Genomic DNA, 22,821 nt, shown 5'->3' on the forward strand with positions numbered 1-22,821 from the left:
CCTCATGAGAGGGGGAGGGCCTGCTGTTTTGAGAGAGAGAAAGTCTGGCTTTCAGAGACCGAGTTCTGCTCTCTGTACAGTCAAGTAGGGATCCATACCCTGCCATCAGGGCAACAATCTGATGGGGGAGGAACTGTGCTGTCTTCAGGGAGACTTAGGTCAGATGGGGGATCTGATCCCAGATTGCCCTGATCCCAGTTGGTTAAAAGGCGACTGCTGGGGCCTGGAGCCTCTAGCAGGTGGGAGTGCCCCTCAGGACGTAAAGGGCTGTGGGAGTGCTGGTCTCATACTGTTGTCCCTGCAGCTGAACGAGGCCAACGAGCGGTACACAGAGCTGGAGGAGCGAATGCAATATACGCGGTCACTCTGTGAGCTCGTCCGCAACCACTTTGGCGTCTTCAGTGCTGAGAATGAGGCACTGGACATCTCGGTGAGAAGGCATCTCTCCCGTCTCTCCCAGAGCCCCTCCCCCATAACCACCTCTGCTTGACTACCCTCTGCCTGCCCCGCAGCTTCTGGACACGTGGGAGTCATTCCAGTTTGAGAAAAGCCAGGCCTCAGGGTTCCTGCTCAGTAAGCGACACGCCATCGTGCCGGAGCTGCAGCGGCTGATGGCGGCGGCGCTGGCGGAGCTGGAGGGCCTGATTGGGACGGCCCTGTCCGGTCCCTTCATGGACCCTATGCAGGAGCAGAGGAGCACTGAACTCCAGCTCATCTCCCTGGAGCATCAGTTCCAGAACACAGCCAGCAGGCTCAGTGAACTGCACCATGCCTACACCACCTTCACCGGTACCGAGGGTCCCGCCCCCTCCATCGCCACCCTGGGATGCCCCCTCCCACTGAGATCAGGGTTGGGACTCAGGGACCTGCATCTTGGGTGACCCTAAGGAAGTCTTGGGAATCATATACCTTCATTTTAGTCTCTTTTATATGTGAAAATTGCAGGACAAAATCTAAATACATTGGGTATGTCAAGTGTTGTGCTTAGGGTGGGGATAGGGGGGCACACAGTCTGGTAGAGAAGGCAAATAGGTGAGCGTTCCATCAGAATGTGTTGGGGTCAGAGGGCTAAAAGCCTGTGCAGGAGAAATGTAAAGGTGTCCTCGTCGTAGTTGTGTAGCCCTGTTCAGCCCAGTCCTACACCAGGCGGCAGGTCCCAGATAAAAACGGTCTTGATGCTCCACGGCCACTGCTTCCAGCCAGTGTGGTGGAGAGAGGTGGCTGCTAAAGGCCTCACTAGCCCCTAGGAGGAGACCAGGACAGAACTATTGGCCTTAGCCCTTCCGTGCAGTGGTGCAGCTAGGCTGGCTCCCCTCTGCACGTAAAGAACTTTGTAGGCTCCAGTTTCTCTTCTCAGGTGCCATCACTTCTGTCGGTCACTTGTATCCCTTGGAAGGGCACACTGCTTCTGACTTGCCTCTTGGCCAACTGCCAACTGTTACTATCCCTGCCTATGGGATCCTCAATCCCAGGGAGGGCCATTTGACCAGATGTGAGGTGGAAGACACTCTGGGACCATCCTCAAACAAGGGGCTTTTTCTTTGGTCAAGTATTGGGAGACCCTCATCCTATATTCTAACTGATGTAGACCAGACCTTGACCTTTCCTGCTAGTGGTTGGGGTGTTTGTGGAAAAGCAGAGCAGGGGACTCAGGCCTTGTGGGGTTAGGCCCAGGAAACCCCACAGCATTGCTTTTACTTCCTTCTTCCATCCCTGTCTCCTCACCAAACTTCCGGTTTTTAAAATTAATCTAGGATCTTAGATCCAGACCGTTAATACTACTCTTTATTTTCCACTACATATCTTTTATTTTACTTACTACCTTTGACATTTGTTTTGTTCTGTAACTGTGTTAACAACTACTCTGATATCTAAGGTTTAATGGTTTTGTTTACCCACTGCCAATTTTTTTTTTTTTTTTTTTTTTTTTTGTGGTATGGGGGCCTCTCACTGTTGTGGTCTCTCCCATTGCAGAGCACAGGCTCCGGACATGCAGGCTCAGCGGCCATGGCTCACGGGCCCAGCCACTCCGCGGCACGTGGGATCTCCCAGACCGGGGCACGAACCCATGTCCCCTGCATCGGCAGGCGGACTCTCAACCACTGCGCCACCAGGGAAGCCCCCACTGCCAATTTTTAAAGTACCACATCTTTTCATTATTTTCACTCCTTCCTTGGATGGCTGCAATAATTCTTTGAGTATTTCTTTTTTCTAAGAAGGGAGCTGGAGGTGTTAAAATTTCTAAACTTCTTATGGCTAAGAATGACTGTATAATGTCCTTATATCACAGCTTGGCTAGATATTGAATTCTGAAGTCACAACACTTTTTGGTCCAGACTTAGATATTACATCACTGTCTCCTGACATTTATCATTTTGGACAAATCTGATACCAATCTGATTTTCTTCCTTTGTAGGTAATCTTTTTTTCGATTATTTGATAATGGCTTTTACAGTTGCTCTGCTCCCGTTTCAGAATTTTTATTTGTATGTTGGATTTTCTGGATCTCTCCTCCATTTCTTTCATCTGCTTCATCATTACTTCTTTTATTCTTTTTTTTTTTTGAGTTCTGGGGAAATGTGAATTTGTCTTATAAGCTTCCAGTTTCTGTGGTGTCTACTCTGTAATTTCTTGCTTTTTTAAAAAATATTTATTTATTTATTTTTGGCTGCATTGGGTCTTCGTTGCTGCGCGTGGGCTTTCTCTAGTTGTGGCGAGTGGGGGCTACTCTTCATTGTGGTGCACGGGCTTCTCATTGCGGTGGCTTCTCTTGTTGCAGAGCACGGGTTCTAGGCACACGGGGTCCAGTAGTTGTGGCACGTGGGCTCAGTAGTTGTGGCTCGTGGGCTCTAGAGTGCAGCCTCAGTAGTTGTGGCGCACGGGCTTAGTTGCTCCGCGGCATGTGGGATCTTCCTGGACCAGGGCTCGAACCCGTGTCCCCTGCATTGGCAGGCAGATTCTTAACCACTGTGCCACCAGGGCAGTCCCTGCAATTTCCACTGCATTTTAAAACACACACACACGTGTTGTATTTGTATGATTAAGTGCACATGTGTATGTATATGAGTATATATACATGAACATACTTCCCAGCTCTGTCTACTGAAGAGTCCAAGAAGGAGATACACTCCAATAGCAAGGAGCCACGTTGTGCCCAGATACCATTCCCCACTAAACGAAATCAGGGCTCCTCAGAGAATGAATGATTCCAGGGCCACGGCAGGGTAGCTACAAGATGAGAGTGGAATATCTTTTTAAGCCAGAAAGTAAGGAAGTGTTAAGTTCTTTTTAAAAGTGATGGGATATGGGCTTCCCTGATGGCGCAGTGGTTGAGAGTCCGCCTGCCGATGCAGGGGACACGGGTTCATGCCCCGGTCTGGGATGATCCCACATGCCGCGGAGCGGCTGGGCCCGTGAGCCATGGCCGCTGAGCCTGCGCGTCCGGAGCCTGTGCACCGCAACGGGAGAGGCCACAACAGTGAGAGGCCCGCGTACTGCAAAAAAAAAAGTCCTGATAAAAGTGATGGGACATGGCACAAGGACACAGAAGGGATGCCAACTGGACAAATCTGGGACAATTTGACCACCAGGGTAAGTACAAAGTAAACTACTGAAAAAAACAGGAATGTATTATCCATACTAGTACTAAGTAGATGATAAATCAGTGAGGGAGAAATGAGGACTTGTGTTTACAGTAGAATGCCAGAGCCAGCTGGGCAGTGTGAAGGGAGGGCTGGAGAGAGAACACCATCATTTTGCTAACCACCATGGTAAATATTGGATTGGGTGAAGATCATCAACGAATGCCAAATTTGGGGGCAAATTTGATGAGGAACAGAATATTTGCACGGTCTTAGAGAGTCTCCCTCAGAGACTACTTATTAGTTGCAAAGGTAATAATTCAGTGGAGAAATTGGGCAACATTTTGAAGGTGATCAAAATTAATATCTCCAATGAGGGACAGATGAGACACAAATGGACATCACGTACCTCCAGACGTGATACCCAGAGGACACAACATTACCGATTCAACAGTCCAGCTGGGAGTGATTTTACAAACTCAGCCATGAAAAGAAGCATACAAACACAGCACAAGAAACTTTCTGTTAACAAAAAAGGGAGAAAGGGGACTGTCTACTTCAAAAATGTCTATGTTACAAAAGACTGTGGGGAATGTTCCAGATTAAAAGAAGTTGAGGAGACATGACAAGTAAATATGGTACTTGACCCTAGACTGTCTGCTGTACTTCAGGGGAAAAAAATGCTATAGAGGACGTTACTAGGCCAACTGACAAAATTGAAATATAGACAATAGATCAGATAAAAGTATTATGTCAGTGTAATATATGAAGTTGATAATTGTACCAATGTTGTAGAAGAGAATATCCCTTTTTTAGGAAATACACACTTGAGTATTCAGGGGTAAAGGGACATGATATATGTAACTTAGTTTAAATAGTTCAGAGAAGAATTATGCGTTTGTGTGTGTATACACACCTGCCCAGACACCCACAGAGCACGTAAACACAAATGGTAAAGAGAATGGGTAAAATGTTAACAAAAGGTGATCTTGATAAAAGGTATACAGGAATTCTTTTTACTATTTTTTTTTTGCAACTTTAAAAAGTTTGATAGCATTTCCAAATAAAAAGTTTTAAAATGCAATGGAATTTACGAAATAGATAATCCTCAAGTTTGTCTTTATCTTCTCGTGTGTCTGGAGATACTATGTCTGCTCCTTCTTACAAAGAGAGTTCTTTACTTGTTCGATATTTAATGTTAAGACAACTGCTATCAAACACCATATGGGGGGAGTTCCCTGGGGGTCTTGTGGTGAGGCTTCGGAACTCTCTCACTGCTCTGGCCCGGGTTCAGTCCCTGGTCTGGGAACTGAGATCCTCAAGCCTCGTGGCGCAGCCAAAACAAAAAAGATTATATGGGTTTCTAGCTGGATCTTTTGAGTTCAGATGAAAGAAGATTTGATTAAAGAGTTTAATTGACTTCGTATGTGTGGTTTCTGGGTTTGGTTTTGTTTTTTGGTTCGATCAGAGCTCTGATGGCCTCGCGATCCTCAGACCTCCATGACGGATGATGCATCATGTAACATGCGTGATTCTCAGCATTTGGGTGTAGCTTTTTCGCTTTTGCTCTCACTCAAGAAGGTACAGTGGAATTCAAGTGAATGAGGATGACAGTTTTATTGCAATATTCTTGAATCTGGTCTGATGTCTTTTCAGTAAATTGCAAACCTCAGTACTATAATTATTATTAATAACAAATTATTTTTGACACATATCTCAAAAAGGAATATAAATTTTGGTTAAGAACTAATGCAGAAGCTTGTGAGACGAAGGGAGGGAATGATGGTCAGAGACAGACACGATAGGGAGCGTCACCATTTGCCCCTATGGTCCTCCCTGTGGGCCAGATCCTTTCTCACATGCATCTCACTGAACTCATTCGTTTGTCCAACACATATTTGTTGAGCGCCTACTGTGCACCATGCGTGAAGTATATCAGTGAACAAATGACAAAACCCTTGCCCTGGGCTTCCCTGGTGGCGCAGTGGTTGAGAGTCTGCCTGCTGATGCAGGGGACACAGGTTCGTGTCCCGGTCTGGGAAGATCCCACATGCCGCGGAGCGGCTGGGCCCATGAGCCATGGCTGCTGAGCCTGTGCGTCTGGAGCCTGTGCTCCTCAACGGGAGAGGCCACAGCAGTGAGAGGCCCGCATACCGCAAAAAAAAAAAAAAAAACCCTTGCCCTCATGAACTGAACGTTCTAGCTGGGAGAGAAAGACAACAAATAATAAACATAAAATATCACCAAATGATGGAATATGTTAGAAAGTGACAAATGGTATAGAAAAAAAGTAGAGCAGGTTAGGAGGGGCTGGGAATGCCAGGGAGGGTGGCTAGCAGTTCTTAATGAGGTGGGCTGCGTAGGCCTCATTCGGAAGGTGATATCTGAGCAAGGACTTGAATGTGGTGAGGGAGTGAGCCATGTGGTTTTCTAGGGGAAGTGTGTTCCAGGAAGAATGAACTGCCCGTCAAAGGCCCTCAGCAGGAGGGAGCATGCCTGGTGTATCTGAGCAATAGTAAAGAGTGTGGTGTGGCCAGAGTGGCATAAGTGAGACAGAGACTAATAGAAGAGGAATCCTTCCCTTTCATCACTGTCACATTTTCCTAGATATTCCTTCCTTGGACTAACTCTCCCTTGGATTACTGTACTGAACAATTTTGGACAACCACACCCGCCCCGTCCCTGGCACTTTTAGGACCCTCCCTTCTGTCATTATGGGCTCTTGACTGACCATGCCCCATCCTGCCCCCACCCCCAGCCCTGCACATGGCCTAGGCCTCAGCAAGCCCTATCCCACAGGGGACGAGAGTCCTGTGCCCTTGCCAGTCTGTGGGACCCGTCCTATTGTGCAGCAGCAGGGCATCTGGCACCTGTACCGAGTCATCTCTGAAAATATCAGCGAATGGAAGTGCATGGCTTTTGCCAAGGTGCTGACACCCTCCTTGGACCCCCTGCCTGGGAGTGGAGAGTCTGCATGGCGCGGGGTGGGGAAGGGTCTCCAGCTGCCAATGTGCCTTTCTCCCTGCAGTTCAATCTGGCTATGGCCCAGGAGAAGACAGATGGCTGGCTCACAGAGGCGGCCCAGATGAGTGCAACCCCGGGGCTCCACAGCCCAGTTCTGCAGCGCTGCATGCACGTGCTGGAGGAGTTCCGCAGCCTCCTGCCATTGCTCACCAGGCTGGGCAGCCTCCAGCTGCAGAACGTCAACTTGCAAGCCCTCCTGCGAGGTGGGTTTGGGTAGAGTCAGAAGGGAGGGGAAGGGAAGGACGTAGGGTTTGAACAATGGGACAACTAAGTTCCCTATTGCTCTTTTTGGAAACACCTTTCCTCCCCAGGTTGCCCTGGCCTTCCCTCACGGACCACAGCCTCCTTTCCCCCACAGGGACAAACATTCTTAACCTCTCACACTACCATGTGGGTCCTCTCTGCTGACTTGGGCTGGGCTGGGCTGGAGTCTTACCTCTGGACTCTGAATTGTGCTCTGGACCTTAGGTTCTGGGCCCTTGCCTCTGTGTCGTGCTGTCTGGGAGCTGGGCGGGGCTGGGCTGGACTGTGCCAAAGACGGAGAGTTGCTCTGACTTGTTGTCCCTCCCACTCCAGGCTTAGGGTTAGGCGATCTCCAAAACATAGAGCTCCTAACAGTGGGCCAGCTGCTCTCTTGTCCCCTGCTGGAGTTTACAGATCGAATCAACCAGGTGGGCTCACCCCCGCTCTGCACCCACAGAGGAAAGGTGGTCCAAGCCCAGGGCCTGTTTGCTAAGCTCTAATAGAGCCAGTTAAGGCTTAGCAGCCCCTTGAGACAAGGGGGACAGTGGGTATTGGCTTGTAGTGGGGTGGGGTTGAGATTGCTAGCCTGCCTGGAGGGTATGGGGATCTGATGGGTCGTTCCAGACACTCTGTGATGGAAAGTATGTCCCTTCCCTCCCAGGGGAAGGAAGTGGGTGGCAGCCCTGAAGCTGTGGGCACACAGGATGGCAGATGTCCCCTGGCCCAGAAGAGCATGAGCTGTGACTGAGGCGTTGTCTGCTCAGCTGGAGCCTTGCAAAAAAGTGGGTTTCAGGGCAGCAGCCCTAGGTCACAGTGTGATGCTGGCGGCCTGTCTTTGAAGCCTGATGGTCCCACTCTCCATCTCTGAGACCTCCACTCTCCTGGGCCCTGGCCCTTGAGTCCCGGCTCCAAGGCTATCCCCTGAGCCATTAGCCAGTCCTGGTTCCTGAGACCCAACTCTTCCAGATCTGGCGGTGTGAAAACATACGGACTCATGCCCGGGAGGCCCTACTGCAGCTGCAGCGGGCCTGGGAAGCCCGACAGCTGCGACTGCTCCACTTCATCCTGCATGTGCCGTATGAGCCCCCAGCTTCAGAGCGCTCCAAGAGACAAGCGCCCCGCAGCCCCCAGTGGCGGGTGGTGGGCAAGGATAGTGGCACCTTCATCCTTACAGGTGAGACCCAGCCCTCGTGGCCCAGTGAAAGCCCCTGCTGCTGGGGAACGTGTTCATCCCCCCAGCCCTGCCAGATCTGGCTTCTCTAGCCAGGGCCCCCTCCCCCCTGGACAGCCTGAGCCATCAGTCTGTTCTGAGACAATATCTTCCATGTAGCCCTCATACAGTCTTAATCTTCTTGGGAGCCCCCCATCCACTCCCTCCCACCCAATGCCTGGCCTCTTCAGCAAAGGTCCTCCCCTTTCTGGGTGTGCTAAGAAATTCCTCGTGGTCACGTCTCTCCAGCTTTCAATGCTCTGTCCTCTAGACTGCACCCACTCATTAATCCCTTTGTCATTCCCTCATCAAACTCACCTGCCTCTTCTGAACCAAAGGCGGGGGACTCTGAGATTTACAGACCGAAGTCCCGTCCCTTGCGGACTCCCAGTCCAGTGAGAGAGGGACAAGAGAACAGAGACAGGTGCACGACAGAGCGCCTAACTGAGGGCAGTAGCATCTCAGAAAGAGGACCAACATCAAAGGACCGGGAGAGTTAGAGAAATCTTCCCTTCCCTTAGGCAAAGGCCTCATTCTGACTTCTGAAGGAGTAGGCGTTTGCCAAGTTTGCAAGGGGAGAAGGGCATGCCACTCAGAGGGAGCAGCATGTGTACAGGCACTCAAGATGGTATAATTAGGGAAGTAAAGGAGAAATTCTCTTATCCAGCCTAATTGAAACCCAACTGGCAAATTCAAAAAGTTAGTTAAACGGGGAAATCATAAAATATGCATACATGACTTAAGATTTTTATTTTAGCTTAAATCATATAATGTACATTTATTTACTAACCTTTTAATCTAAAGACGAGGTTTTCTTTGATTTGCAGTCAAGTGATAGAAGCTCCTCACTGCCTTTCTTGCGTTAATACATCATCTGCTCTTTCCACTTTCAGTTCTGTAAGTTGAGAAGTGACGTGAGGACACTTGTAAAGCCATCTGAATCCAGAACTTTTCTAGATTTTTATTATAATTTCACAATCTTAAAAAATCGCCTTGCCTATATCTAATTTAATATCATGTTTTTATTGGCTTACTGAAGCCCTTCCATAGTTTCCATAGAACCAGCAACTATTTTGCCACCCATATTTCAGTGGTTAACATGATATAAGATTAAATTCTGTAATTAAAATTATAACTCACACAAACGGAACTCACGTAAACAAGTTTGCAAACACACTCTGACTCTTGGCGAGCATACTAGGTTCAACTAGTAGAAGCCAAAAAGTTTGTGTCTTCTAGAGAGTGGTTTGAGATCTGTGAGTTTCAGTGTATTTTGGGTATCAGTCACCCCTGCCCTTGCCCCATCTGACTGCCAGCTCAGCTCAGCTCCAGCCCACTCTTCCTTAGATTACAGCAACCTGCAGGATTCTGTCCAGGAAAGTCTTCAGGTGTTGTTCAAGTTCCTGGCCACCCAGAAGTCAGGAGACTTAAACCAAATGGCTTTGGAGTGGGTGACTATCATGCATGGCCTGAGTGAGTGCAGGCCTCTAGCTGGGCTGATGGGTGGGTCCTGAGGTGAGATGGCCCAGAAAGACGGGGAGAGAGGTCGGGGGTGGGTGAGGACAGAGTGAGGACCTCCTTCAGGGCCACTTCTTGGGCTGAAGTGACCAGGTCTTTATTCACGCTGCAGGTTTTCTCTCCTTCGAGCAAGGTCCCTGGGTCCTGCTGAGCAGAGTTTTTTGGGAGTGGGGCATCCCAAGAGGGCAGGAGCAGGCTGGACCCCCTTGCAGAAGCTGGAACCTCCAGTGTTCCCCTGGCTGCTTCTCACAGGTGCCCTGCTGCAGGTGTGGGTGACTTTCCAGCAGAAGTGGATCTTTTTGAATAAAGTTCTGCATGAGATGAAGATCCAGTTTCCTAGTTCTGACCTGGTTAGGGAAGGGGGTGTGTGGCAGGGTGGACAAGTGCTACTGGACAGTGGGGCTCAGGGCGGGAGGGGGATGCCGCCCTCACTCTTACCTCTCTCTCACCACAGCGCTCCCGTTTCGAGGCCACGGACGAACAGTATCGGACCCTGATGAGGATCTCTGTAGCTGACCCCCTGGTTCTGTCACTTATAGTGCCCAGTGCCAAGCGGAGCCCTTCTTTCCAAGGCCAGCAGCTGCAACAGCTGCTGCAAGCAGGCTCCGTGGAGCTGGAGGGCATCATCGTGGCTCTGGAGAGCGTGCTCTATGCCATATGTGCTCACTTCCCCCGCCTCTTCTTCCTCAGTGGCAGTGAGCTGGTGGCCCTGCTAGCTGCCCCGCTGGAGTCCTGTGAGGCCCAGCTATGGGCACGACGCTGTTTCCCTCACGTGCATGCCGTGAGCTTCAAGTCCAGCCGAAACTGCTAGAAACACGGATGACCGGGAGTCAAGCCCAAGCCCACAGACTCAGTTGGAGGCACTTGCCGTGCTCGGGGCAGGTGGGGAGGAGGTGAAGCTGCCCGGGTCCCTTCCTCTGCATTCAGATCTCCCCAGGTGGCTGGCCTCCCTGGAGCAGGGTCTGCGTCTGGCCCTGGTGCACTTGCTGCAGGACTGTGTGGCTGCCCGTCTTGCTCTGGGCCCGTCCCTAGACAAGGCCTTCAGGCAGCTGCCCCAGCAGAGCCAGTTGCCCCCGCAGATGTATGTCCAGCACTGGCTGGACCTAGTCCAGGCCTTCCCGTGGCAGTGTGTCCTGGTGGCAGAGGAGGTGGTATGGCGGGCCAACATGGAGGAGGCTCTGCTTGAAGGGAAGGCCCTGGCCGCGGTCCCCATGCACGTGCGCAAGCTTGACGTGCTGGTGAATTTTTTGCGGGCCCGGAGGGCCTCTCAGGGTGAGCAGCCCCTGCCCTCTGTCCGCCAGACCAGCCTGCTCAGTGCCCTGTTGGTCATGACAGTGACTCACCGGGATATAGCACAGCTGCTGCAGGAGCGCCAGGTCAGTGATCTGACGGACTTCCACTGGGCCCGCCAACTCAAGTACCCGCCTGGCTTCACCCCACACCACTCCCCAAAGCCCCTGCAGAGTCCCAAGTCTCTCGCACCTACTGAGACTTCTCTGTCACCAGCTGCATGCTGGATAGATGTGCTGGGCCGGTCTTTCCTGTACAATTACGAGTACCTGGGTCCCAGACTGGGGTCTCTACCCAGCCTGCTTCCTGAGCGGCCGGCCCTAGTGCTGTTATTGGCCCTGGAAGAGGTGGCCTGTGGGACCCTACTGGGCCCTGATGGTGTGGGCAAGGCAGCTATGGTGAAGACGCTAGCGCAGGCCCTGGGGCGCCAGCTGGTGGTGGTGCCCTGCTTGCCTCAGATAGAGGCCCAGAGCCTGAGCAATTACCTGAACGGTGCCCTGCAGGGTGGTGCCTGGCTCCTGTTAGAAGCAGCTCAGCACTTGCCCCTTGGCTTACTCTCTGCCCTGGGCCAGCGCTTGGCCAAACTGCGCCACCTCTATGCCCCCCTGTACCAGGAAGCTTCCCAAAGTACCAGCACCGTCGACCCCACCCACCCCCAGCTCCTTGGCAGTGGCTTCTTTGAGAAACATCACGTGGACAATGCGCCTTGGCTACGGCTGTCTCCTGACGATGCGTGCCCTGAGCCCTGCCGTGCCTGCCAACCTGCGCCAAACTACTGAGGCCTGTGGCATTGACACTGCCTGACCTGCGGCAAGTGGCAGAGCTGACCCTGCTGGGTGCGGGGATACGGGGCGCCTCCCGCATGGCTACCCGCCTATCCGAATTCCTCTCCCTTGAGTGTGAGCTGGTGCCTGGGCCCCTGCCCTGCCGCTTGCCCCTGCTCAAGAAGGTGCTGGAAGACATGATACAGGCTCTAAACGTGACCAAGGAGGATCCCGAGTCCGAGCAGCCCTGCAGCCTAGCCGCCATCGAGGAAGCCGCCCTACTGCGTGCCCTGCTGCGCTCCCCACCGTTCAGCATCCTGGATGGGGTCCACCTGCGCAACCTCCAAAAGCTGCTTTGTGGGCTCTTCCCTACCGCCAGCGAGGTGCTGGCAGAGCCTAGAGCCTCCAGGCTGAGGAAATCACTGCTGGTGGAGGAGTTGCAGCAAGGAGGCCTGCATCCCAGCCCTGATATTTTGGGGTCCTTGGAGCAGCTGAGTCAGGGCCCTGGGCCAGGCCTCAGGTGTCTTGCTCCTGGGACCCGCAGGCAGCGGCAAGAACCACATGTTTGGCGCAGCTTATTTAAGATCCAGAATTGGTTGGCAGCCATGGAGCACCCCTCGACCCAGAGCTGCTGCCAGCCTGTGGAAATTACTCACCTGTATCCCAGTGTCCTCAGCCCCCAGGAGTTCCTGGGATGGCTGGAGGGCCCCTGCTGGCACCATGGTGTCTTCCCCAGGCTGCTTCGTGAAGCCAGTCGTGTAAGGACTGTGGGCCCAAGGGGGCAGGTGCAGGAATCAGTGGGGATTCATCACTGGATAATATGTGATGGGGCTTCCGGTGGTGCTTGGTTGGACTCCATCACTTGCCTCCTGGGTGACCCCCCCCAGCTTAGCCTCCCCAATGGTCAGCAAATAGCACGACCCCCAGGTACTTTTTCTTCTGATGGAGGTGGGAGATGCAACAGACATGTCTCCCACAGTGGTGGGCCATTGTGCCCTAGTCTGGTGCCGTGGGGAGCAGACTTGGCAGGGTATGCTGAGCGTCCTGATGGCAGCCCTGCCCCAGGGAGTACCACCTGCAGCTCCAGACTGTCACTGAACTCAACCACCTGGCAGAAGTGCTGGTGCCTGCAACATTCCGATTCCTCACCTGCCAGGGTGCCAGCTCCCTGCTGCAGGTACATGGGCAGCAGGCCGTTTGCCCAGGTGTGGCTGAAGTCACCAGCTTCGCCCGCATCTTGCGTTGTCTGCTTGACCCACACCTGCGCATAGATGAGAAGGAGGCGGCCTATATCCCAGGTGAAGGGAAGGGCTGATTTGAGAGCTATGTGGACTTGAGGATAGCTGGGATATAGCTCGAGCCTGTGGCCCAGGTTCTTAGGTGGACTTGGGCCTGGGGACTGAAAGGGAAAAGTAATAGCCAACCCCTACTCTCTTCCCCCAACTCCCTCCCCTTTTTCCTCCTGGGGCTCCGATTCTGGCCATGGTGACCTTTGCAGAGGACCTCAGCTATAGTGATCCTGTGGCCCGAAGCTTCAAGTCCTCGAAAAGCAGCTCTCCTCACCAGTACCAGGTTGACAGTGGCACTGTGCCTAGTAAGGGCAGGGAGCACTTGCTGGCTGTCAGCAGCTTTCTTTTTGCTTTGATCTGGGGCTTTGGAGCCCACCTTCCCTCCAGGTATCTACAGGGATGGGGGATGGGGGATGCAGAGGGCTGAGATGGAGTGAGTGGCCCATGGGAGTCAAAACCCAGGTGACACTGTTGGGGGAGGGTGGAGTGTGTGAGTGTATCACAAATGGAACTGTTGTTACTGTCTGACACTTTTGCCTGTATGTCCATCTGAGCAGGCTCTGGCCCCTCTTTGATACCTTCCTGAGGGATTCTATTAGCTGCCTCTCCAACTACCCTGAGCTACCAGCCTCAGCCTTGGTGTTTGATCTACATGTATGCCCTGAAGATGGGACGCTGGCCCCCTTCACTGGCCAATACCTAGGCAGCCGCATCAAGGGAACTCAGGGCACCTTCAACCCTTCTCCTCAGGTGTGAGAACAGTGGGGCAGTAGCTGGGGTTGGGGCTCAAAGAGATATCCTGGGGCGGTCCATGTCTTAGGCCTACCTGCTCCCGTTCCTTGAAATGTTTTCACAGTCTCCAGAATGCACGCAGTGTTCTGCAAATACAGCTTTAATACAAGATTCCTAGACCTTTACTTTCGGCTAGATTACTGTGCTAACCTGGAGCTGCCACAGTAAGCCCTGCTCCTGTCCTGTAGACCGAACGGCTCTTGTACGTGGTGGACCTGCTTCTGTCAGAGGGACACCCGGTGCTGCTGGCTGGAGAGGCAGCCACGGGGAAGTCAGCCTTTGTGGAGGTGCTAGTGGAGCCACAGCACCCTTACACATCCAGCCCCATCCACCCTGCCGTCAGTCCCACCCACCTTCGCCTCCTGCTGAGTCGGGGGGGTCCAGGGCCAATCACAAGCCAGCCCGTGGCCTGGGCGGCACGTGGATTCCAAAGGCTTTCTCCTCTTCCTGCTGGAAGATCTGCACCTGGCTGCTTCCGGTGAGGAGGCTGGGAGGAGGGAAGGTGTCATTGTCGTCTCTTGAGACTGGATAAGCCCTAGCAGTATTCGACTCTCAAACATATACCTACAGACCAAACTTCAGTGTTCCATTCTTAATATCTTCTCAGTCTACGTACGCTCCCTGAATAATCCTGTCCTTTGCATGGCCTCATCCAACCCATCTCTATGCTCTGACTGCTAAATCTCCATCTCCAAGATCCTCTTCTAAGCACCAGATCTGTTTATCTAACAGTCTGCATATATCTCTACCTGGTTGTCCACTGACACCACAGATCCAACTCTGAACTCATCATCCTCCCCCAAAACCCTGCTCTCATGTGCCCTCTCAGTACCTGGTGCCACCATCCATCCAGTCCCTGTAGCCAGAAATCTTGTTGACATCTTCCCCTCCCTCACCAATATCCAGTCACCAGTGTGTCTTAATTTTGCCTCCCAAGTATCTCTCAAACCTCTCCACCTATTTCCATTCCATCTTCCCTGGTTCAGGCAGTCATTACCGGGAGCTCTGGCAAATGCTCTTCAAGGTTTCTTGTGATGAGTCTTTCTTCTGTAGATTTTATGCTCTGTCCTCTAACTGGATTCAACTTTGTAACGCAGGCATCCAATTAGTTAGGTTTCCTCTAGCCTCTGGGATCGCCATCCTCTCGGCCCTTCTCTCCTGCGTTTATCTAGCTAAATCCTCCTTATTCTTTACAAATAATCTCAGGCAGTATCTCCTCCAGGAAGTCTGGGCCTCCAGGCTAGGTTCGATACTCATCCTGTGCTCTGTACAAAAATCTATGACAAATATGGTTTTATGACTGTACGTTTACTAGCCTGCCTCTTCCATCCCACTCTGAGCATGTTTCCACCAGTCTCGGTTTCCAAACCTTCCTACTCATTAACCTTCAGTTAAGGAATATGTAATTGGTCTTAGAGGTAGGATTTGGGGCAGAAGACGGGGAAAAAAATCACTCACTCCTAAGGAGAGTGCAAGGGAGAGAGAAGAACTTACCAAGTCCCAACACACCAGATGCATAAAATTCCTTAGAACCCCGTGTGTGCCAGGAACAGACCCAGTGAGGCAGGGAGAGGAAGAGTGGGGTGACACTGTCATGCGGACTTACGCCTGTTCTCTCTGTTACTCTTCACGGCCCGCAGACCCAGAGAAGAGCTGTCAGCCAGTGTTGGAGACTCTGCGCCAGGCCCTAGACGGCACCGTGTACGCCCACAGCACCTTGGAAGTGCAGACGCTGCAGCCTATAGTCAACTTCCTTGCCACTGCCACAGTGCCAGGCTTCTGTGAGCTCCCGCTGTGCCCACGCCTCTCTCGGCTCTTCACCGTGCTGGCCCTGGGCAGCGTGACCCTGGCCACGCTGCTGAGCAGGCATGTGCCCAGCATCCAGGCCTGGCTCGAAAGCTTTCCCTCTGTGGAGCGGGAGAGCGTTCTAGCAAGAGCCCTGGTCCAGGCGTCGGCGGAGGCCTGGGAGGCGGTGCGCAAGTGCTTTCTGCCCTCACCCCTCCGCCCACACTACCGCTTCTCCCTGCACTCTGTGAGCCAGCTGCTGGGCAGCCTGCAGCTGCTGCCCAGCAGGGTGGGCTCCCGGGCTTTTGTGGATTGTCCCAACCTCCAGGAGCACCTGCGCCGGGTGTCCGGCCTCTGCGGCGCCCGCCTGGCAGTCACGATGGCCACGTGCAGCATAGTGCGTCTTTGGTTGCATGAGGCACAGAGAACCTTTTGTGACCAGCTGGGCAGCCCCGGGGAACGCTCCTTCTGTGCCAACCTGCTCCTAGAGGTAGCTCAGAATGTCTTCTGCTGTGGGCCAGCGCCCCCGAGCCTGGGCAAGGGCTACGAGGAGGAGGAGGGGGAAGAGCAGGTGCCTGGAGTGGAGTCCGAAGGGGAGCTGGCCCAGTGGGGGGACCTGAGCGACAGCGGCAGTGAGACCGAGGAGGACGAGGACCCGTACGGCCTGCAGGTCTGCACAGGCTCCGTGTCCAATGATTCAGCGCCGTCCAGAGCACCAGTAAGGAGGGTGGCCACAGGGAGCCTAAATCAGAATATAAGCCAGGAGGAAGGCACAAGGACCTCCAACTGCAAACTCCAGCTGAATAATAGAGCCAAGAACTGGTGGCAGAAGACAAGCCAGGTAGACGTGATCTCCCCGCTGTTGCTCCCGGTGCTACTGCTCTGCCCCCAGGAAAAGCCCTCAGACCTGGTCTTCAGTCAGGAACTGACACTGCGGTCCAGCTCGGAGAGCTCCCACCTGTACCTGGAACGGCAGTGGGTGAGCCTGGAGGAGCAGCTGGCCACATCAGCTGCTCAGCTGAAGCTGAGCCCCCACCTGGCCCGGTGCCGCTCGATGGCCCAGCATGTGGCCCGCCTGGTCCGGGTGCTAGCCAGGCCCAGGCAGCATGGCCTGTTGCTCTCGGGGGCTCAGGGGACTGGGCGCCGTACTGCCGTCACTCTGGCTGCTAGCATTTGTCAGGCCCGCCTCTTCCATCTGCCACGTGGATCAGAGGAGACCGTTCTCCAGTGTCTGCGGGACGCCAGCTGGCATGCTGGCGTGTTAGGCCAGCCAGTGGCCCTGCTGGTGCCCAAGGGTGTGGATCTCACTACCCTTCATCGCCTGCTGGCCCTGGCAACCTCAGGCAGGTTCCCTGACCAGTACACAGAGGCAGACCTGGACAACATTGAAGAACATCTCCCCAGGGACAACCTTAGTGTCAGACAGAACGTCAAGAAGGAAATGCTGTTGCAGAGGTGAGGCCAAGAACCCCAAGCTAGGGGCTGCTCTGCCCTTGCCCTTGCCCCACCCTGGCCAAAGGCCCAAATCCCCCACACAACCTAAGGGCTGCTGTGAGGACACAGAGAGCAGGGCTGAGGCGTCAGGTTGGGCAAATAGGGATAAAGGGGAGGACGGTATCTGAGCTCCTGCCCCACAGGTTCTACCAGCAGGTGTGCAGCCACCTGCACATGTTCATCCTGATCGGAGATGACCAGGCCCACAAACAGCTGCCTTCCACCCTTTTCCTGAGGCTCCTTCAACTGGCCATCGCCAGCACCGACTGCTACGAACCCTGGGACCAGGATTCCCTGGTCAGTGTGGCCCAGCACCATCTGGAGGGGGCTCAGAGCCCACCCCTTGATGACGGTGAGCCCTTTTTACCTGTCCTTGCCACTCATCTTGACCAGGTTCTAAAGAGGATTATTACTTAGGTCAGTCTCTCTCTCCGGAACCTAGTTGAGCCCCCTTCCCCTCTTCTGCCCTCCTTCCTGAGCCAGGAGAGGGTCTCTGTCATTTCTTCCCCTACGAACTCACAAGTCCAGGCTAAAGCCATGCCTGTTGCAGACTTCTTGAAGTGCCCAGACCTTCGGGCCTCAATTCCCAGTGTGGCCAAATCCATGGCTCTCATCCACCTTTCGGCTGCCAGCTACCACGGGCACCTGTGCCCGGAATTGCCTCTCATCACCCCCAAGACCTTCCTGGACTTCCTGGACAACTTCGTGCTGTTGCAGCAACAGATGACCCTGCAGATCAGGAACAAGGCCCAGCGGTGAGTGGCCCCACTCCCTCCCCTGTACCTCCTCCTGCTCCCTCAGGTCCACTCACTGGCACACTTTGTCTTCAGGATCCAGGATGCCCTGGGAAATCTGAGGATGCTGACTGAGCAGCACAGTGCCCACGCCAACCTGGTCGTCAGCTTGGAGCAGCAGCTGAAAGACTCCCGCAAGGTAAAGGGGAGAGGATTTTGAGGCGTGCACAGCAGGGTCCAAGTGGGAGCCCAACCGGGGACTTCGGAGGAACCATACAGACTGAACCTTAGTTCTTGTCTCCTGAGAGTCCCCCTTTCCCCAGGGGATCTCTCTAGTTCCTGCCACCTCCTCCTTTAGAGCACAGGCTCAAAGTTCCCCATGGCGCAGCTGAGATCGGGCTGGTTCCTCTAAACACGTGAAATCCAAGTGTCCGCTTCTTGTTGTCCCTAGTACCTTGACTGTGTGAATTTCAGTATGCTCCCCAAGAGATCCCCATTGGGGATGGGGCAGGATTACATCCTCATGGTCCCCTCTCATTGTAATCCTCTTCTCCTGGATTCTCTATCACTGCTAGTTGGCACACCTCCTGTAGCTGTCCTCTCTTCCCATGCTGCTTTGTCCCTGCACGGCTTCCTTCCACAAAAGCACCAAATACACAAATATATACACTGTATATATTAAAATATACACTGTTATGTACAGCGGATGGGAGATGGCTGTGGGGGCCATTTACATTCTAGAACAGAGCCAGAAAGAGATTAAATGGCATACTAGACCTCAGTGTCCTGAATTTTTCTCCGTCACCTTCCTCTACAGGGCATTTGCTAGTGACGGACTTTTCTATCCTCCTCCCATCTCCACAATACTGTTCCGCAATGCTATTCAGCCACCCCACTTTCCCTTTAGAGCTCCCCAAATACAGTGCTCATGTGATAAGAGATTTTTCCTTCTAGTCCAAACCCTAAATCCTGTTGCTTTCTTATACAGAGCAATTTTCTTCTTTGAATAAACAAACCGCTCATATCTGGCTAAAACTGGTAGCAATGGGGTCATCACACCTTCTGTAGCCAAACACTCTTAGTTAATAGTGTTTTCCTAAAATAAAGAGACTTTTTTCTTTTGTTTTTAATAAGAGGAATTCTGAAATAGCATTTTCTTTTTCCTTCCTGCTACACAAGATTTTTTTTTTTTTTTGAGGTACGTGGGCCTCTCACTGTTGTGGCCTCTCCCGTTGCGGAGCACAGGCTCCGGACGCGCAGGCCCAGCAGCCATGGCTCACGGGCCCAGCGGCTCCGCGGCATGTGGGATCTACCCGGACCAGGGCACGAACCCGTGTCCCCTGCATCGGCAGGCGGACTCTCAACCACTGCGCCACTAGGGAAGCGCTACGCGAGACTTTCTGATGAAGTTTCAGGGATAGCTACAGTGAAGTAAACTAGTGATCAGCTTATGAGCAGATAATCTGAGTTACTTTCTACTGGACTTTCAGGGCTTCCAGCTCCCAATGCCTAACCTGCCTCTCCTGATGGGTGCCCTCGGGGCTGTCATCCAGTGTTGCGCGACTCCAGGGGCATGGCTTACGTTGTGTCTAAGTACATGTATCTACTCCACACATGTTCTGTGCAGTCCTCATAGTACTGGTGCCCACCTACCATCAGCCACAAAGGATCACTAGCTTAGATTAAACATGAAGACTCAGTTGAGATGCAAAAAAATTGAGAAGTTCATAGATGGACAGGAGTCCTCTTTCCCATGTTTTCCAAATTCCAGTTTCGTGTCTTGGGCCTTACGTTTTCCCAAAATGGATAATACCAGGAATTGTTGATATGGCTTAGGGGTGTTATTATTCTTTGACCCCTGGGTCAGTTGCATCAGAGCACAACATAAGAACCCCCAAATCTGGATATGAGATTTTCATAGTCTCAGGGGCATTCACTCAACAGCCATAATGGTGTGTACTTCTTTCAACATTGTCTACCTCAGGAAATGGCACCACCATCCATTTAGTCATTTAAGCTAAATCCCAGGAGTCATTCTGGGCCCCTCCATCTCTTTTCCCTCTCATATTCAGTTGGTTCATTTATTTATTACTGTACTCAAAAAACTTCATTGAACTCCATACTTTTTGTCCGAGCACTCATTAATATTTTTGTCCATGTCTACATCTATGCTTACATCTAGATAGGTAGACAGAATTTTCGCCTCAACTTTTCTAAGGAGGCCATCCTTTCTTCCGTTTTACAGATGAGAAAACTCAGATCCAGAGAGGTTAGGATGAGAATTAAATGAGATCTTACATGTAAAGCACTTCAAAGTGCCGGCACATAGCAAGAGCCCGATAAATGTTATCACGTATTAGATTGCCTCCTAATAAGAAAGATAAGACACTGCCCTTGCCTACGTGGTGCCTAGTTTACTGGAAGATATAGGCTCATGCAGGCGATTACAAAACAGTGTGTTATGACAGAGCAAGTCCAGGGTGCTCTGAAGTATCAAGACTTTCTAGAGAAAGCACAGTGCCACACAGTGTGTAACACAGAGGCACGTGTAGAACATGGCAGGTGTTCAAGAGCATTCCTTAAATACGTAAACAAATGAATGAAGTATCAAGGTCGATACCTGAAGGTTAGGTAAGATACGTATAAAAGGGTTTGGGTTAGAGTGTCACAGGCTGAAGTAACAGCAGGTGCAGAGGCCCACAGGCAAGAGGATGTGGTCACGTTGGAGGAGCTGAAGTCAGGAATGGCTGGAGGGCAGAGTGCTGGGAGAGGAAAAGGAAATGAGGTTGGAAAGATGAGTAGAGGCCTCCTGGTCATGGAGGCATTGTAAACCCAATGAAAAAAGTGGCAAGTGTTAAGGGACCTGATGATATGATATTTGGCTTTGAGAAAAACCAATTAGGCTGCAGCATGAAAAGCCAGTTAGAGGATGGGAGTAGGAGTTAGGAAGGCAGTGCCGAGGTCAGGAGTGAGAGAGCATGGGCGTGATGACGGCGTGGGGGATGGGAGTAGATACGAGAGACGTTTTGGAGGGGAACCAAAGGCCTTGAAGATGGGTTGGGTCTGGGGGACTAGAAGAGATGGAGTCAGGGTAACAATTAGGTTTCTTCCTTGGGAAACTTCCATGTACTTTGCCACGGTTCTCTGAGAAAAGAACACATGAACAGATGAGTACGATTGCAAGAGATCTGACGAGGCACAGCTAATACGTTCACTTCTGGACACGTGGAGTCCGAGGGGCCTGTGAGACACCAAGAGGAGATTCCCACTAAGCAGATGGATATGGGGGTGTGGGTCTTGGGAAAGCATCTGGCTAGATATACAGATTTGGAAGTTGTTAAGGTATAAGTGGTAATCAGAGACACGAGATTAGGAGGATGCCCAGAAGTGTAGGCTGAGAAGAGAAGGGGGCCCTGAAAGCATTTCTGAGAAATATTTAAGGATGGCACAGGAAGAGACAGAACGAGAAGCCACAGAAGTTGGAGAAAGCCAAAGAAGAACGTGGGCTCATGGAAGTCAAGGGAGGAGAATGTTCAAGAGGGAGGAGCTGCCTTCTGTGGCAAATGCCACTAATGGGTCAAGTAAGATGAAGAGTGTAGCCCAGTGGTCAAGTGTGTAGGCTTTGGATTCAGATTTCCTGGGCCTGTATGGTAGGTCAGGAGAAGCACCCACCCGCTCGGGGCTGCGTTACTAGATGTATAACTCACAGATAAGAAAATGACACTTTCAGAGCTCAGCATGTATCTGTGGCCTATTTTGGAGTTCAACTTGGTCACCCTGACTATCGAGTAGTGAGGAGTATGCCTGGGTCCAAGCCCATGGGGTCTCCCTTGGGGTCTTCCCACCTGGCCCGGATCTAGAGCTACAGAGCCTGAACTCTGTTCACAGAGCCTCGGCAGACTGCATCAGCAGCTAGACCAAAAACAAGCTTCTGCACAAGTGGCAGCTGGCAGAGTGTCGGCAGCAGGAGAACCTCATTGAGAACCTGACCAAGCAGCGGGATGCCCTGCAGGCCCAGCATGAGGCTTTCCTGGAGCAGGTGGGCTCTCCCTTCTGCCTGCCCTGCACTGCTCCTCCTCTTGGAAGAGGACAACCCTCACCGGATGCCCAGAGGAGAGGAGGGTTTGATTGTCATGAAGTCTCCTGGGGGAGGGGGGGTAAAGGTAATAAGATGGCTTGGGGTATGGTCCCTTTGGGGACCCTAGGAGAAGATGATCCCTCCTGGGAATACATTGAAGAAAGAGGACTTTCTGGGAGCTCACGTCAAGGAGCCCATCTCTCCTCATTCAGATGGGCAAGGCATTCCTGGGGCCCTGAGCCAGCTACAGGTGGCTGACTTTGAGAGAACGGAGCTATCGAGTGCCACCAGAATCTGTGGTCCAGGTGACCGATGCTCTGTGTGACCTCTTCCACCGCGAAAACAGGCTGGGCCAGTGCCAAGCAGCTGTTATGCACTGAGGACTTTATCAGGTAGGGAATGTGGGGCGCAATGGAGGAGGATAGTGGAGGCATGGAGGGGAGATTGGCAGGCTGTGGGGCAAGGTTCAGAGCACCTATGTCTTCCCCACCCTTCTTAACACACACTCTCCCAGGAGCTGGTGTTCTTCCCTAAGGAGAAGATGACAGACTCAGAGATGATAAAGTTAAACCTAGCTCTGAAAGTCCAGGCATGAGCGATGCAGCCTTGCGAGCAGTGAGCACACCTGCAGCACGGCTGGCAGCCTGGCTCTGGGCCGTTCTGGACTACGGGCTGGCACAGCGCCGAGGACTGCCCACGGGCCTGCTGTTGCAGCAGGCGGAGGCGACACTGGCTCGGGAGCAGGCCCGCCTGGGCCAGTACCAGTTCCGGGCCCAGGAGATCCTAGCGTACAGTTTGGCCCTGTCCAAGAAGCTGGAAGATGCCCAGGCTTCCCACAAGCATGTGGCAGAGAAACTCGGTCAGGCTCGGCATGGCCATCATCACAAGTGGCCCATCAAAGCTGCACTGCTCACGCCCATGCACTCCTGGACTACAGAGCTCCAGGTAGCCAGCCCCTCCTAGGCTGCCCCCTAAAGTTCATTTCTGCACCACAGTCCCAGTCCTCTGCTCCCCCCGTG

General features: G+C 52.6%; 1 protein-coding gene across 1 annotated transcript in view; it reads left to right on the forward strand.

Moving 5' to 3' along the window:
• DNHD1 (dynein heavy chain domain 1) overlaps positions 1 to 22,821 on the forward strand; it is a 66,315-nt gene that overhangs the window by 33,491 nt on the left and 10,003 nt on the right. The window contains 30 exon segments of the mRNA XM_032641580.1: positions 305 to 441; positions 443 to 789; positions 6,381 to 6,508; positions 6,610 to 6,808; positions 7,182 to 7,276; positions 7,815 to 8,022; positions 9,406 to 9,531; positions 9,829 to 9,926; positions 10,031 to 10,380; positions 10,382 to 11,561; positions 11,563 to 11,634; positions 11,636 to 12,130; positions 12,132 to 12,188; positions 12,191 to 12,562; positions 12,564 to 12,695; positions 12,697 to 12,928; positions 13,129 to 13,306; positions 13,477 to 13,669; positions 13,900 to 14,085; positions 14,087 to 14,189; positions 15,352 to 16,951; positions 17,134 to 17,342; positions 17,541 to 17,745; positions 17,821 to 17,923; positions 21,613 to 21,645; positions 21,647 to 21,763; positions 22,015 to 22,143; positions 22,145 to 22,191; positions 22,313 to 22,383; positions 22,386 to 22,747. Of these exon segments, the coding sequence (XP_032497471.1) occupies positions 305 to 441; positions 443 to 789; positions 6,381 to 6,508; positions 6,610 to 6,808; positions 7,182 to 7,276; positions 7,815 to 8,022; positions 9,406 to 9,531; positions 9,829 to 9,926; positions 10,031 to 10,380; positions 10,382 to 11,561; positions 11,563 to 11,634; positions 11,636 to 12,130; positions 12,132 to 12,188; positions 12,191 to 12,562; positions 12,564 to 12,695; positions 12,697 to 12,928; positions 13,129 to 13,306; positions 13,477 to 13,669; positions 13,900 to 14,085; positions 14,087 to 14,189; positions 15,352 to 16,951; positions 17,134 to 17,342; positions 17,541 to 17,745; positions 17,821 to 17,923; positions 21,613 to 21,645; positions 21,647 to 21,763; positions 22,015 to 22,143; positions 22,145 to 22,191; positions 22,313 to 22,383; positions 22,386 to 22,747 (7,764 nt within the window).

Source organism: Phocoena sinus, chromosome 8 (assembly GCF_008692025.1).
Source record: "Phocoena sinus isolate mPhoSin1 chromosome 8, mPhoSin1.pri, whole genome shotgun sequence".
Lineage (NCBI taxonomy): Eukaryota > Metazoa > Chordata > Mammalia > Artiodactyla > Phocoenidae > Phocoena > Phocoena sinus.